Source organism: Eleutherodactylus coqui, chromosome 1, assembly GCF_035609145.1.
Source record: "Eleutherodactylus coqui strain aEleCoq1 chromosome 1, aEleCoq1.hap1, whole genome shotgun sequence".
In the NCBI taxonomy this organism is placed as follows: domain Eukaryota; kingdom Metazoa; phylum Chordata; class Amphibia; order Anura; family Eleutherodactylidae; genus Eleutherodactylus; species Eleutherodactylus coqui.
In genome coordinates, this window is record NC_089837.1 from 185806582 (window position 1) to 185821758 (window position 15177).

General features: G+C 39.3%; 1 protein-coding gene across 3 annotated transcripts in view; it reads right to left on the reverse strand.

Annotated features, from left to right (window-relative positions):
• COL12A1 (collagen type XII alpha 1 chain) overlaps positions 1 to 15177 on the reverse strand; it is a 159935-nt gene that overhangs the window by 86346 nt on the left and 58412 nt on the right. For 2 of the 3 annotated variants that reach the window (XM_066604593.1, XM_066604602.1), the window contains exons 15-20: positions 11688 to 11954; positions 10035 to 10227; positions 6542 to 6660; positions 3794 to 3943; positions 2560 to 2679; positions 2269 to 2433 (exon numbers count right to left, since the gene is read on the reverse strand). In XM_066604593.1, the coding sequence (XP_066460690.1) occupies positions 2269 to 2433; positions 2560 to 2679; positions 3794 to 3943; positions 6542 to 6660; positions 10035 to 10227; positions 11688 to 11954 (1014 nt within the window). The remainder of the gene's footprint in view (positions 1 to 2268; positions 2434 to 2559; positions 2680 to 3793; positions 3944 to 6541; positions 6661 to 10034; positions 10228 to 11687; positions 11955 to 15177) is intronic. The other variant, XM_066604611.1, reaches the window with a different exon arrangement.

Below are 15177 nucleotides of genomic sequence, written 5' to 3' on the forward strand. Positions count from 1 at the left end.
AGTTCGAGAATCATGGCTCAAAGCATTAACAATGATCTGGGTATGCCAAAATTTAATTTAAGGCATCATAAAATGATGCAATTGAACAGTGTACAAAAACACAGGCTCTAAAAACAAGAATAAGTATATCTAACCATCATGTGGAAGAAAAAACATCATCTAAAACCAAGCTAGGTACATAGTTTAGTATCATCTGGCTGGCAGAATACTGGCATGCTATCTAGATAGTGGATTCAATAAGCCAACTTTACAATCATGATTTGAGGCTGAAGGAAATCTAGCCATTCAAAACATCACGAAATAAAAATATTCTGGATTCATGTTCTGCCAGTAATATAAAGCTGTAGCCAGATGAATAATATATTCTGTCCCCCATACATTATTGCCTTTGTAGTATTTTAGTTACATTATGAAAATCATAGGCCATTTTCTCAGGAGTCAGTTAAAATGACAAGATCAAAAGCATATGTTAAGTAATAGATATGGATCTGCAAAACATGACTTCTATTAAAGAATTGTTTTCAAGATAGAAATATTCCTTCATTTGAATTCAGAATTTCAACCAACTGCAAATTAAAAAAATATTTTTCTGTAAATAATTACTTTATAAAATGCTTTTTATTTTTTCATCTAATCCATGCAATGAAGCCTTAAAAATAAGTTAAAGAATAACATGCAAATAGACTTGGACACGGGATCTTCTGAGCATTTTATATAGAAATTTTTAATGTTACCTGTCAATTTGGATACTTTGGGATAGCAATTAGTTACAATCATAAAATGTCATATTTAATAGATATTGGATAATGTTCAAACTGGAACATGTATGATATCCTATCTCCAGTATATCTGTTGCTACTAGAGATGAGCGAGCACTCTTGGATAAGTCTGTTACTTGAGCGAGCCTCGCTCTTCTCGAGTAACTGCATTCTTGTCCGAGCGTGCTCAGGGGTGGGGCGGCGGGGGTGAGCGGAGGGTGGCAAGGGATAGCGGGGGGGAGAGAGAGATCTCTCTCACTTTCCCCCCCACTACCCCCGGCTATCCCCCGCCGCCCCCCGAGCATGCTCGGACAAGAATGCAGTTATTCGAGAAGAGCGAGGCTCGCTCGAGTATCTGACTTATCCAAGTGTGATCGATCATCTCTAGTTGCTACCTTTAATTTAATATGCTTAACTCTATTTATTACACTGAATAATACTTATACAATGGTACCTATTATGTTACTTCTTTATGCTAACTAGATCTTCTGCAACTAATATATTTACAACTAAAATAATAAAGAAAAACTAAATAAAATATTTCTAGGAGTAAATAAACATATTAAATATGTTAAACTCTGCAGATATAACTGTGGAATCATGTGGAAGCCTTTTCCACCTGATTAAGATGTTTGCTGAATTGTTTTCTGTTTTCACCTCAAACTTAAAAGTTCAAAGGAGTTGTCCAAATCAGAAGTGGAAATAGATCTACATCTAAGGCTCTATTCCCATCTGCATCGGAGGCTCCATTCAGAACCTTTGGGTTCTCCAGAACCAAGCATAAAAGTAATTGTATTTAATACATAACCAATGGGTGCAGTGAGTTCTGACTTCTTTAAATGAGGACCTGTTTTATCCATTTTATTAAAACTAATCTTTTTCTTTAGAACTTAAAGGGCATTTAAACTTCAAGGTGACTTTTCAGTATATTGATATATCAGCTGTTGTGTGTATATGAGGAATAACACTATTTCTGGCCACAATATGACTTGTATTCTGCATATTAAGCAGTTTTCCCTTTCTGCAGGCTCCATTTCTAATTCTCAGTTTTCCCTGAGCTTATGAGACTAGCTGCTGTGATGTCTCCAATCCACTTCACATAGACAGTTTGTTGCGTCCAGCGCGGATGTGGCACAAACTTCCAGACAAAAGGGAACAGCATGCTGCACTATTTTGTCCAGGAAAATTTAAGCCGGAAGTCAGGCACACAACATTATAGTCAATTGAGTCCATCTGACACTGTTTGCATGTGCCACATGCTAAATCTAATGGTTCCAGTATTTTCGGTGTTCAGTTCTGAGAATGAAGCTGAACAGTGGAAATAAGAATGCAAATAGAAAGAGGCTTTAGTTCGTCTGATCTACCATAATGGAATTTAGCAGTTTTTTAGGTTGCCTGAAGAATTTAGGAGGGAGGAAAAAAGGAAGGTATATTACATGATTTTTTATATTTGCATGTACTATTGATTTATGCAAAGTTTATTGAAAGTTCAGTGACCATCTAAACTTACCAATAGCGTACAATTCTATTCCCTCGTCTCTCAGCTTTTTAGATGGTGCAACAATGTCATCCTGTGACTTTCCGTCAGTGATAAGCACACCAATTTTGCGGGATTTGTCTCTCATGCCAGACGCTGCTTTGAAGTTGTTTTGCAAGATGAAAGTCAATGCCATGCCTAATGAAACATGGTGAAGAAAATGATCCTCCTGTCCATATGTCATAACTTGCATATACTTCCATAATATATATGCAGCCAGTAACAGGTTGTGCTAAACATGAAGTAAGCAATGACATTATGTACCTGTTAGAGTGTTGCCCCCTTTGTAAGGCAGATTTGCAATAGCATCCAATAGAGACTTTTTAGTTGCATGAGCATTTAGTTGCCATTCAGTTCTGGGATCTCCACTGTACTGAGCAAGAGCTGAAATGATAGATGAAATATTGAATTATCATAAAAGCATGAAGATCACAGCAATGTGTATTATTATCCATTAATACCTGCTATCAATTAATATGTAATTTTGCAATAAAGACAGTCTGAACATAAGTGATGAATAATATTCTTATTTGTAGGGCAATGTTCACACTGGCATTAGGGGTTCCATTTTTACAGAAGCCATGATTGCTTTGTTGGATCCATTAGGATCCGCTTATAAACAAAGTATTCGAAATCTGGTGAAAAAGAACTCACTCGTGTGAACAGAGCCTAAATTGTATGAATACACTGCATTTCTAAAATCTAGATTATTATATACCGCAACCATGTTAAAGGGGTTGTCCGAATTCTGTAAAGTGGATCTTAACGGATGTAAAATAACAAAACAGCAGGTACTCACCTCTCCCTGCTTGTCCGCCACCGGCAGCTCTGGGTCACCATGATGATGTCATCTTTACAGGCTGCAGTCATCCTGAGCCATCACAAACAAGCTGCTGCAGCCGATGACAGCAGCTTGTTTAGTTGTGTGCTATCATTGGCTGCAGCAGGAGGTTTATGGGATGTCAAAGGCGGACTGCAGCTTGTAAAACCCATAGCCACCGGAGGGGAATGAGAAAGGAGAGGTATCAGATCAGTTCTTTTGTTTTTACACCATAGGGGACCCATTAAGATGCTCTTTAAATAAATCCAACAACCCCTTTAAAAGATTTTCTAGCTGTAAAATATTGACTAATATGGTAATAAGAGAACAATTAAATCTTAGTTTTCAGAACTGACAAGTCCTCTTGCCTTTTTTTACCATCAGCTCATTGCTAATTTGGTCTTGAGATGAAGACATAAGTATTCTAAAACTGGTTGTAGAAATGTATTGCCTAACAGTAAAAGTAGTAGACACCCACTATAACAGCCTGCATTCTGCTAACAGGCAAGTCTATTGTGTTCTTAAAAACTTACGATTTCAAAAAGAGTGATTATAATATATGTAAATCAGGAGATGACTATTTTTGCTAATTCCTAAAATATATGTGCAATCTACCACAAATTGAACCTATACTTTTACAACATTGCTAGCCAAATAATCAATGTGCATATTACTTACCAATCTGTACTCTGTCTGGACCAATCTCAAAAACTTCAACCAATCGAGCGATGAACGTTCTAACAGTTTTAAAATTGGGCCGACCAATGCTCCAAGAACCATCTACTAGCAAAACTACATCTGCCTGAGCATTACTTTTGCATTCCAGGCCTGTTAGTGTAATTATAGAGAAAGACAGTATATAAATAATACAGCATTCATGGTTAATTGGTATATACTATACAGTAAAATAGCTCCTTACTACATTCATTGTTATACAGATATTCCTATGTATAACTAAATATGGGACAAGGCTAAAATGCAACATTCTAAGTGACTGATACAAGGGCAAGAATAGCAGATAAAAGTATATGAACATTCCAAGGAAAGAAGGAAATGAAACAACGAAAAAGGATAGGAAATTCCACATGTATAACATAGACATCACCACAGAGATTACCAATGTAGTAGACTGCATTGGCATCTGATATTGAAATACACAACATCTAAAGCAATATACTAATGCTTTGTCCAACGTGAACACAGTGTTCCTGTGGCAGCTTGTGCAGGTGTTTAGGAGCCATTCATTTAGAAAATTCTGATACAATGATAACTCGAGACACATTGTGATTTCATATATGCTCCTGAAATATGGTCCGGATAGTAGAGAACAGAGCTTAAAAATATGTTTCCTTTGGACTGAAATAAAAAACCTAAACTTTATCAACAAAACATAAATAAGTTAAAAGTGTTAAAAAGATGCAGAGAATAATGTAAGCAGTTCTGCTATGACTGTAAGTCAAATGATATATAATGTACATATGGTGGAGTTACGCTATATTTTAGTTCCATTTACAGGTTATCGAGATAAATGAAAAGGAATGTTACAATGCTAAGGAGATACAGAATAATATTAACAAACAGCATAACTTGTTGGCATCACTAGGGCCAAAAATCCACATAGTGCACATTCTGTTCAGATCATTCAGAGACTGTATTTACTGAAGCTGTGGTCTTCTAAAGACAAAAGGTGTCCCAAAATCAATAAAGGATTTGGAACTACATACACTAACGATGAGAATAATTCTTATTTTGAGTTATAATGAAAGCAAAAATACAATGAAAGTCTAGAAAACTGTTTAAGCAAATGCTATGACTTTTCTTTTGGAATGTTGCCAAAATTCAACTCATTTGTCCACTGCTGCTGATAGTTAGATTTGATCAAATGTTACAATAAAAATATAAAATGTCTCAGGAGCAATTTGTTACAGTGTGGATATCTACTGTACGATATTTTGATATTAATTCGTAGAAACAGTTAATGGTAGCCACCAGTTAAGACTAGAGATGAGCGAGCACGCTTGTTTAAGGCTGATGCTCGATCAAGCATCGGTCTTGTCGAGTAACTGATTACTCGACCGAGCACCATGCACAGGGGGCCGGCGGGGGGGAGCAGGGGGGAGTGGGGGGGGGGGAGAGTGAGAGAGATCTCTCTCCCCCTGCTACCCCCGCCACCCCCCTGCATGGTGCTCAGTCGAGTAAACAGTTACTCGACAAGACCGTTCCTCGATCGAGCATCAGCCTTAAATGAGCGTGCTCGCTCATCTCTAGTTAAGACCCCAGTAATACTAACATCCTGGCTTTGATTAAATGTGTGAAAAGAGGAATTTATATTTTTGTTTTGAACTTTCTTTACCAATCTAAGTAGAATTATCTCCCAGACAGTTCAAATCCCTCCCAGAGTGTTGGTTTACTGACAGTGAAAGTGAAAGCTTAAATGGACACTAACTTTTCACACAACTCACGTTGGTCTAACAGCCTTTGTGTGCATCATCAATGTTGTAATATACTTCCATTATTTTTTTTTTTTTTTGTTTTGACACTGAAAATCAAATTTGAAGTACCTGCTCTCTCTTCTAGCAGCTTTGCAATCCACTGACTCTCATTAGACATTTGGATTCTCTAGTCAATGGGACATGGGGACACTGCTAGTGACTGTCTGCAACAGAGAGGCGGGCATTGAGATGCTGCCTTGTAACTGATTGGAGGAAGTCTATACAAGGAAGTGTGGGAGAGGAAGTTTCCACCAGAACAGCTCTGGCAGATTAGCTGCTTGGGACATGCCCCACAACATACACACCTGTAGGAGGATTAGTAGGGCAGCAGAAAAACAGGAAAATCGACATGGAAAACTGAAATAATAGAGCTGAAACTGGGTGCAAGCAGCAGTGGTTAATTAGGACCTGGGCTGCTTTTGAAAACTCAGGTATGTTTTAAAGCAGTTGTCCGGTTTAGAGGGCTTTATTTTATACAGGGTTCTCCTTGCAAGAAGCTCATCGTGGGAGTGGAGCAAAAAAAACATGCAAATTGTTACTACAGTTGCAGTCCATCTTAGGACACCCACTGTAATCTATGGATGCCCATGAAATACTGTATATTGTTTCATAGGATCTCCCAAAGATGACTGACTGCCAAGAATTGCATTTGTCTTTTTTACTTGCAAAGGGAAGTCTCAACACCTTATTTCTTGCACAATTCCTATTGGAGCAGAAGGGGTTTATGAAAAAATGTGAATTACATAACTTATTTATCACCTGAACGTCTACAATTTTTTGTAGAAAGATACATCTTTCCATATGTAATTAACTGGAGGCAGCTCATGTTGAAACAGTTGAGTAAGTTCTAAGTTCTATCCTACTAGATAAGAAATACATCATTCTGCAAGTCATTCACCACATCTCTATGTTCTCTCATACGAGAGGAAATTACCAGAATCAACATAGACATCAGGTGCATCTGACTGAGTTGTCATTTCTTCTCCAATCAAAGGGGCGCTCTCTCCCTTGTCAAACATTCCAAAAACATTTACTTTGTAGGATGTTGAAGCCCTGCACAAAGAAATAATTATATTAAAGAATTAGCTTTCACAAGTTCCATAATGTGTCTTGTTGCCAGATCCTAAAATGTCTGTGCCCAAGTCCTGATCATCAGAATAAAATCACTTCTAATTTTATTAGACATCACATGTTTCATCCTGCTTGAATATATGCCATTTATAAGCAGACTCTATAGATTTATAGAATGGCTTCAAGGTACGTGCGAGGTAATTGTACTCCATTTCACAATTTTTGACATAGTTCTATAAAAGCTGAATGCAAAATAATCTTCAACCATGATATATTCTATTGGAAGTCTTGATACTTTCTCTCTTGCTGATATCACTTTTGAATTCTCCAGCAATCCTTGTTGTTCAAATTTTAAAAAACTGATAAATGTCACCTGTCCGTGAGTGAGCGAGTTACATGCTCCGCCTCTGATCACATGATGGTGACATCAACACAGGTCATAAAATCATTGAATGGTAGAGTTGGAAGGGACCACAAGGGTCATCTGGTCCAACCCCTTGTTCAGTACAGGATTTACTAAATCATCCCAGACAGATATTAAATTCTCCGCCCCTCACTCACTCGGGATAAACTTGTGATGATGTCACTGTCATATGATCAGAGGCAGAGCATGTAACCTATTCACTTGGGTTGAAGGACCTGTGATGACATCACCATCATATGATCAGGGATAGAGCATGACAGTGACATCATCACAGGTCCTTCATCTTGAGTGCTGTGCTGGTTGTGATACCTGTTGTATGGGATGAAGAATGTATGTAGCAGAGCTGTTAGTGAAGTACGTGTAGCAGAACTGTGTGTGTCTGACGTGCATGTCGCAGAGCTGTTTCTGCCACCAGAAACCCTGGTACTATAATTTCCTAATAATCACTAGTAGGCTATATAACAAAGGGTTTTTCTAATACATCCTTGACGCTATTGGTACAGTACCAAATAAACTGAGCTAATAGAGGGAAGATGAGGACCACTCGACTGGAGGAAAACTTCTTACTATCTCTGATAGTGAGAGAAGGAGGAATAACGCATCATATCCACAAGACCTTGCAAGGGTTTATAGTTATTATGTAACCTGTTTATACTGCAAGATGTTTATGCTAATGTGTATCATATTTGATGTCATGTAAAGTGTTATGATCTGTTTATAATGAAGTATGTGTAATGAGGCACATGACAGAGCAGTAGAATGGTTTTAAGTAATGTGATTTGAGTAATTTAACGCCAGTATTGTGATGGGACGACCTCTGGGTTTTAATGACGCATTCTGTGAGTCAGGGCGCTGCTCCTATGGGGCATTTAAGGCTGGGGCCTACAGCTATGATGATGATGTGTAGTGGTTATGGCGCAGATTAAGATTTGCCAAAAAGTAATGAGATTAGCTGTGTACCTTACTACTGCCAAGGGATGATATACTGAAGAGAAACGCCAAGTGATGAGGAATATATTTTGTATCCCAGGCAACATATAAGAGTACTGTTGCTTTAAAAGAGTTTACGCTAACTTATGCAATGTTAAAGTACATGAATCCTGCTATGGAGCGTACTACTGTTTATTATGCAAAAGTTCAGTAAAAGTTATTTTTGAAAATAATATGTGCTGCCCCTGCCTCCGTCTGTCATAGCTACACCATCCTGAACCTGTGTCGCACCACCACCCACGACATACAACAGATGTTGAGGGAAAGAAGGTTTGCGTGTGTTGGATTTTGATATGTCCAATCCTTTATTCTCATGGCAGATAAGCCACCACCAGAAGTGTCTGGCAGCATGTTATTCCCTATTCCCCTTGACTGTCGAGGGAGTTTGTTTTTATGGAATTAGGCTTTAATGTACAATATATAGCATTACAGCTATGTAAGCTTTCTTACAATATTCTTAAAAAGACTCTGCTAGCTACTTTCAGCCCTATAAGCTAGGTTTATGGGCTCAAAGTAATTAACCAGTTGAGTCTGGGACAGTAAGATTTAAACTTATCTTCTCCGCCTTTCCCCTTCTGTAACAGCTGAAAGTCGCTGCTGCAGTGCATTTAGCAGCATGCCAAGTGGTCCTCCCATTCTAAACTTAGAATGAAAAGACTACTCAGCATGCCGCTCAATGCACTGCAACAGACAGTTTGAGCACTGACAGCAGGGGAACCATGGGAAATCTAAGTATAAGGCTGGGTTCACACGGGGCGGAAATTCTGTGAGATTTCTGCAGCTGAAGTCCCGCGGGTTTTGAAAATGGCTTAATCCACTGCGGATATATCTCTTCCCATAGAGAGGAGAGAGCCCCAGCGGAAACGACAATACAATTGACATGCCGTGGCTTTGAATTCCACGCGGCATGTCAGTTTCCACGCGGATTGGCTGCAACAAACTGTCCACAACGTGTGGATGAGATTTTTGCAAATCTAGTCCACTTGGCTGCTTAGTCTAAGGGCGCCCACCCACTGGCGTTTTTTTTCACTGCGAAATTCGCAGGTTTTTTTTTTCTGCAGGGGGTCTATGGGACTTGTAATGTAAAAATCGCGATTGCGCAAAATCGCGATTTACCGCGATATCGCGGTTTTGCGCGATCGCGATTTTAGCTTAGCATGTCCCATAGCCCAAAGACCCCTGCAGAAAAAAAAAACGCTGCGAATTTCGCAGTAAAAAAGCGCTAGTGGGTGGGCACCCTTAGGGCGCCCACCCACTGGCGTTTTTTTTTCCTTTGCGTTTTGCGTTTTTTCTCAAGAGCAATTAGTTTTGAATGTGTTCCTGTCCACTGGCGTTTTTTTTTACAGAAGTGTATAGACCCACTTGCTGCCGCGGGACAACCCCTTTAAGATTGCAGGTGGAATTTCCGTGTTGGAAGGAAATTCCGAGGCAATTCTGCCGCATGTGAACCCAGCCTAAAACGTACACCCTTAGATTCAGTGGATCCGTTTAAGGTCTTTATTCCTGTAAGTCTATATGCTCTATTGCTGGACACCTGGGTTACTTGAGGTTCTGGATGGATTTCAACTATATGTAATAAAGAAAGGAAGGAACTGGGTAAATGAGGGACATGCAAATAATCCTAAAGATACAATAATAACTCTATAAATATGTATAAATATTCTGCATAAGACTGATCATTTCAATAAGTGACACCACACTAAAAGAGTACATTGAATCTACTAACAAGCTAAACCAGGATAACACTTTTTCAACTCTAACTGTATTATTGTCTATTCATTAATAAGGGACTGAAGTGGAGTGACATGGGATACTGTTCGAAGCCTAGGTAAGCTTTCCCTTACTGAGAACTAAAAACAAAGACAAAGCAGTATATACTGTACTGTAATCAGATCTTTTACATGAACATCATTCTTTTAGGATTTAGGCATGATTTTCCTACCTTAGCTCTTCCAAAACAACTGTATTATCATATGGACCAACTATCATTTCCCCCAGTTGTTCATCATCTCCTAATGGATGAAATGTGATTTTATATCCTTTAACTTCTCCAGGAGCAGGTTCCCACGTCACTCGGAAAGTGGACATAGTTGGATCTGATGTTTGCAAGTTTCTTGGTGGTTTGAAAGGAGAAGCTAAATTAAGTAAAAAGTTTGACTGTTAACAAAACTAATTCAACCGTGTTTTGTTAGGTGATAGATAGTTAAATAAATAGATAGATAGATAGATAGATAGATAGATAGATAGATATTCTTTTAACTCCAGGCTACAGATTACCTTAAAGGGTTTCTTGTACATTTACTACTGATCACCTATCCTCTGGATAGGTCAACAATAGTTGAGGGGGGCTGCTACTCAGCTGATCCTCCGGTTCGATGTCAGTGCAGCCAAGTCAGATGTCCACATTGCTGTTAATGTTGGAAGTGTAATAAAAGGCATCCCTCCCATAGATTTTAATGAGAGCGAAGCCTTCAATTACACTTCCAGCTCCTCATTGCAGTCGGAGCTAGAAGTGTAACAGAAGGCATCGCTCCCATTGATTACAATGGGAGCAAAGCTTTCTATTACACTTCCAGCTCTGACTCAAATGCAGACGTTTGGCTTGTTTGCACTGACAGCAAACCAAAGGATTAGGCCACCAAACAACTATTGATGACCAGTCCTGAGGATAGGTCATCAACAGTAAATGCCTTGAAAATCCCTTTAAAATGTCAGGCTTTAAGGATTTTAACATTGAGGGAACATCTTTAGAGAATATACCTCGTTGGAGCTACTAAGACACAATGATCTAATCTATCTTAACCATTGCAGAACCATGTTGAATTTAATGAAAGAAAGTTGATGGTCCACTACCTAATCTTGGCAGCAGGTAAGCTTTATGAGAAAGGTCAGCAGTTGAGACCAGTAATTGCACACCAACTGAACTTGTGAAAAACTGAAGACTGTCTAATATATATTGGCTGTGAAACTATAGTATATTTATGTTCTCATGTAGGAAGCTTAACAAAATATTCCATTGCCGAATTAGTCACTTATGTTACATAGGGGAAAATAATCTTTCCTGGCAATCACTTTACTGGCAGTGAAAATGTCTATGTTTTAAAAAAGCTAATCTCATATATTATTTTATATCATTACTTTCTACAGACTGCATTTTCTTTCTAAAATGTAACAAACTTTCCATTACTGTTTCCATGGAGTGTAAACAGCACGTTTTATTACCCAAGGGAGTTAAATATTAAAATGCGTCTTAGACATTTTTCACTAAAGGTTCCTGGATTTTGCAAATACTTAGTTTTATACTATTGTAAGGTAATTCTTACTTTGAATTTTGAGTTTAGATTAGCTATTTTCTCTTAATGATTAAAGATCATGTATACTGTCAATGATTAAACAACATCTCAACCATACCTGGTTTTCATTCCATTTCTATTGTATGATAAACAGAAATATTTAAGGACTTTGATAATGCACTTACATTCCTAAACCCCAAAGTATGACAGGCATCAGATAGTAACGTATCATTTTCAATGATAAGATGGTTATAAAGATCTGGAAAACATTTGGTTCAAAAGAAACCTTTATTCAACCATACCTGTTGTTCCCTCTCCTTGCCTTCCTTTTCCATCCCCTGATCTGTACACTGGGAACACTGTGATATCATAGGTAGTCATGGGCTGAAGCCTCTTCAATACAGTAGAGGTGACTGTAGGTGGTACTTTAGCAACCATTTGTCTTCCACCAGCTTGTGGGCGATAGACAACACGGTAATTCACCACATCCCCTGGAGCTGGTTGCCATAATACTTTCATTGTATTTTCTGTTTCATCCGTGACTCTGAGTTTTTTGGCATCGGGTGATACTGTTTATAGCAAAAAAAAGATTTTGTTAGCATATCAAAAAACGTATGTAAATAAAGAAAAGCTATTTAACTAGCTTCAAGAATGATAATTAAATGCAAAGATAACTTTAAGTAATTGTAGTGATTTGAAGGGGGGCAAAAACAAAGCCATGTGAATATCAGAATAGCTAAACTGAGTTATGACATTTAAATTCTACATCAGCTACCACTGTGATTACATCCTGGAAACAGATGATGCTTTGTCTTCGGATTGTCATTTTCCACCAGCTAAACGCTCATGGGCCCAAGGTGCTACGGTTCAGCTAGGGCCCCCTGCTACTGCTTTTCATGGCTGCTGGCCGTGGTCTGCCTGGACTCAGCTGCATTGCTGGGTTTCTTTAATTGGCCCAAAGATGCAGAACTAGCAGTCAGAAGATGTTGCTTATCTTAAATGATTAGAGTCACAATCTCATATTACAGTGCAGTTATCCCCGGTGATCATAGGTAATGTCTCCTCTGATTGGTGACTTCAATTCTCATTTTATAACTCTATCCCAGCCCAGACTGCCATGAAGACGTCATTTAGCCACAATTCTTCTCTTCAAACTCTCCCCATCCTGCTGCTGCCCCCTCTTCTCAGCATTCCTTACACATAGTAATAATTTCCATTTGTGAACTCTACAAAGTAATTATGGCTTCTGCACTCCCACACATAAGATAGTAGTCCCTCTGCATCCCCATAAAATCATAATGGCCCTACTGGACCCTAAATACGCATAGCGGCCCTTCTGTGCCCCCCTATATCTACCATTGCCCCTCTGCTGTGCACACACCTACAGTGACCCCTCTGTGTCCCCACATACCTACAGTGGCCCCTATGTGCCCCCACACACCTACAATGCTTCCAAATTAATTCTGACACATCATCCTTCCCTCCATGGCCTGATCTCTGCATCACAACTCCGGCCAGCATATTTACTCACTCAGTGCTGCTGCCTAAGCAGTGCAAATTCTCCCCCCAGTCTTCTATTCTCAGTACAATATGAGCTGAAAAGGAGTTGAAGCACTTAAGAAGAAGCACTGCTTGAGTGAAGATACTGAGTTGTGGTACGAGGGCTGGGCCTCAGCGGGTGACAACAGCGGGTCACTACCACAGTGGCAAGAGGCACAGTTGCAATTGCAACCCTTATACTTGCTTCCCATTTATTGCACATTCAGGAAAACAGTAATTAGACTTCACCCTGAACTTCTGCCGGTGCCTAATAGTAGAACTAAGCAGAGACTAATTGGAGAGTAATTTTCTCTAATCCCACTTATCCACAGCATTGCAACAAATCATGAAGGCCCAATGTACATACAGTACAATTGAAGATGAAGATTTTTAATATAATCATTCATTCATTCATAGCATACCAAATGAAGTGTATCAACTATAGCAGGCATTTGTTTAAATGTCAATTCCTTAGTCTGCTGTCATTATTGAAACAGTTGCATTTAGCTAGTATTCTAATGATAGCATACAAGACTGCAGCGAGAGTAGCAGGTTTAGTAGCTGCTGTGGGGTTTAGCAGCTAATGATGTACACTGTAACTTTAATCGAAGGGGAGGAACACTTTATGGTCACCGATGGATGGAAAAAATGGAAGTAGGTAAAGAATGATGGCAGGTCACAGGGAAACCAAAGAAAGAAGGAAAAGGCACAACAGTGGAACTATAGGGACTGCGGAGCTTATTGTCAAGATGGGGCCCTAGTGCTTGAGAGGGACCCTAAAGTACTTTTTTCCATATGAGAAGACCAGTACTATAAATGATCTATCATTTTGGCAGAACTGTTACACATTGAGGGCTCAGTCACACGGGCGCATCGGCACCCGTACACCAGTGCCGATGCGCCCGTGTGACTAAGCCCTTAGCATTGGGGTCTAATAGGAGAGTAGAGCCTAATTCCAAGCTATGAGGCCCCATGGTTACTTGCTATACCTCTGGCCGGAAGAATTGCAAATCCAAAAGAATTACTGCAGTATGTGTTGTTAATGCACCATATATTATATCTGTTGCTTTCACTAATAACTGTATATGGTGTTAGTCATTATAAAATAGCAGTCTATGTACAGAAGAAGAAACAAAATACAATTTTTCACTAGCAAATAAGTAGGATAACTACAGAGGATTTAAAGAGGTTGTCCAGGGTTAGAAAACCAAGGCTGTTTTCTTCCAAACACAGTGCCACCGTTGTCCGTGAATTGTTTCTGGTATTACATCTTAGCTCCCGTTCACTTCAATGGAGCTGAGCTGCAATGCCACGCACAACTTTATGGATAAGAGTGGCGCTGTATTTGCTAGACAACCCGCTTAATAAACCAACCACATGTTTCCCATATGAAATTCTAAAGAAAAACACATGAGAAATCTATCAACATATGTCTGGGAGAATTTCCTGAAATTCTTGAGATTTTATGTATGAAAATAGTTATCTACATATAAGAGTATAACACACTCATGTTTAAATGTGATGTCTAAGATGATGCAATATCAACAGCTGCACTGGTCCTCATGAAGTCCAGATGATATGGAACATATGTCACAGTTTCAATATGGTCATGGTAGAGAGTAAGTATGGAAGACCTATTAAATGAGTAAAGGTTTTCCAATGACTACCACTACACTATGTGTAACTTCCCCACCATGGCCAGCCTTAGCTATATGCGAGCTGTGCTGTCTTACAGGGTGCTAGCCACCAGCTGATGGGGAGGGGAGTAACATGGCAGTGGGCCAAGGTGGTGATGACACATTCGATAAAAGAGTCCGAGAGGGGCCTGGATGTTTTTCTTGAGTGATACAACAATATATGTTATAATTATTAATAACTTCAAAAGGGTCAGTGATCCAGGGATTATTCCGATTGCCAGACTGAAGACAGGAAAGTATTTTTCTCTTAAATGGGGAAAATTGGCTTCTACCTGATTGTTTTTTTTTGCCTTCCTCTGGATCAACATTGGAAATTATTAGGTTGAACTGGATGGTCATATGTCTTTTTTTGGCCTTACATACTATGTTTAGAGATGAGCGAACATACTCGGTTGGGGTGTTTTTGGATCCGAGCACCGCTTTTTCCGAGTAACTGACTACTCGGACGAAAAGATTCGGGGGGCGCCGGGGGTGCATGGGGGGTTGCAGAGGGGAATGGGGGGGGAGAGAGAGCTCCCCCTATTCCCCACTGCTACCCCCCGCTCCACCACGCTGC